The sequence below is a fragment of the Austrofundulus limnaeus genome, unplaced genomic scaffold (genome assembly GCF_001266775.1).
Source record: "Austrofundulus limnaeus strain Quisiro unplaced genomic scaffold, Austrofundulus_limnaeus-1.0 Scaffold1530, whole genome shotgun sequence".
In the NCBI taxonomy this organism is placed as follows: Eukaryota; Metazoa; Chordata; class Actinopteri; order Cyprinodontiformes; family Rivulidae; genus Austrofundulus; species Austrofundulus limnaeus.
The window spans coordinates 51,942-53,623 of NW_013953932.1; the positions used below are offsets into that span (position 1 = coordinate 51,942).

General features: G+C 40.3%; 1 protein-coding gene across 2 annotated transcripts in view; it reads left to right on the forward strand.

Annotated features, from left to right (window-relative positions):
- The window catches only part of trappc9 (trafficking protein particle complex subunit 9), a gene marked incomplete at its 3' end in the record, with an annotated part of 81,163 nt that overhangs the window by 31,958 nt on the left and 47,523 nt on the right, over positions 1-1,682 (forward strand). For both annotated transcript variants that reach the window (XM_014032758.1, XM_014032759.1), the window contains 1 exon segment: positions 459-584. In XM_014032758.1, coding sequence (XP_013888212.1) covers positions 459-584 — 126 coding nt within the window.

Consider the following 1,682-nt stretch of genomic DNA (forward strand, 5'->3'; position numbering starts at 1 on the left):
ATCAGACAATGAAAGAACTGTACAGTGATGAGTCCAACCAGGAAGTGTTTTATGAATTTTGTAGGCCCTGTTGTAGAGCTTTAGAAGTAACTCTGATTTATCTTCATTATTGTAATTTATTTTTAGAGCTGACCTTCTGTTCTACATATAACTAACTCAWTCTGTATTAAATGACATGTCAACACAGCCAGTTTATATTAATCGACTTTAATAAGAGAGGCTGTATCTTATAAATGTAAGATAAAGCACGTGTTGATCCTCAGATGTTCAGTGTTAATGCAGAGATGTCTGGAAGTCTGTAAAAGAGTGAGTGGAGGGCTGACACCTGTTTGATGAGTGTTCAGTGAATGATGAATATGGTCATTTGTGAATCAGAGGTTTGTAAAACTCCAACCATTACATAACATTTTTTCATGAATAATTAACCTCCTTCTTTTTTCTCTCTCTCTCTCTGACAGTATAAAAATGCTGGCGTGATCGAGCTGGAGGCCTGTGTTAAAGCGGTCAGGGTGCTTGCCATCCAGAAAAGAGCCAGAGAGGCCTCTGAGTTCCTGCAGAACGCTGTTTACATCAACCTGGGACAGGTAGAGCAGATTGAGCTCAACTAAAACATCATCACCAGCTCTGTGGAGTCCTGTTCAGTTACAACAACTAAAGTTTGTAAAGTGCTGTTAACTCAAACAGAACTTAATGTTTCTACACAGTCTTGGACAGTCTTTAAATATATAACCTTTAATTTTAATACTTTTCACATCTGGATTAATAGAAAAAAAAGTGCCTTTATTGCTTTAAAAAACATGAAAGAAATCACACTTAACTTATTTTTTATTTTACCAGAATATTTCTGGTTTTAGTTTCTGTAAAATCCAAACAAAAAAGAAAACAAACTAGTARTACTATTGCTGGGTTCCAGTCATGTGACCCGGATGATGAGCAAAATTCAGATGGGGGACAGGAAGTGATTTGTTCCCGTTCAAAACAGTGAAATGGATCACAGTGTATGCTAGTGCTAAATGGGCAGGCGCAGACAAGATATCGCACAAAAATATGCGTACGCATATTCTTATTGTCTTAATAAAAAATACGTCATTTAATCTGGAGGATTTACCCAACATCGAGGYGGTTGACATAAACCAGTGGTGTCCAAAGGTGGTCCTCATGGACCGGTGTCCTGCATGCTTCAGGTGCTGCTCTGGTTCGACACAGCTGAACCTAAGGAGCACCTAATTAGTAGGCCTCTGCAGACCATGATGGCGTACTGAGGAGACCTACTAATGAAGCACTCCTTAGGCTCAGCTGTGTTGAACCAGAGCAGCACCTGAAACATGCAGGACACCGGTCCATGAGGACCACCTTTGGACACCACTGACATAAACTATCTGCTGCTGCAGACCTCGTATTATACGAATAGCCAGATAAAAACTTTCAAAAGCCTTGAAGCTACAATTATTTAGTTTCAGGTTGGGTCAAACATTTAGGATCTAAAGAAGCTTTAAATGTCTGTCGACTTGTTTCTGCCCAGGTGAGGAGTGAGTTGTGCTATTTTAAGGAATTAGCCTATGATAACAATGCTAATGCTAATAATGAGTTAATCCCTGCTATTTCTATAGCTGTGTCCAAAACGACAGGCCGGGTCCTCCGGAGGACCCAGACTACCTGGTCGAGGTGGGCCGGGTCCTTGG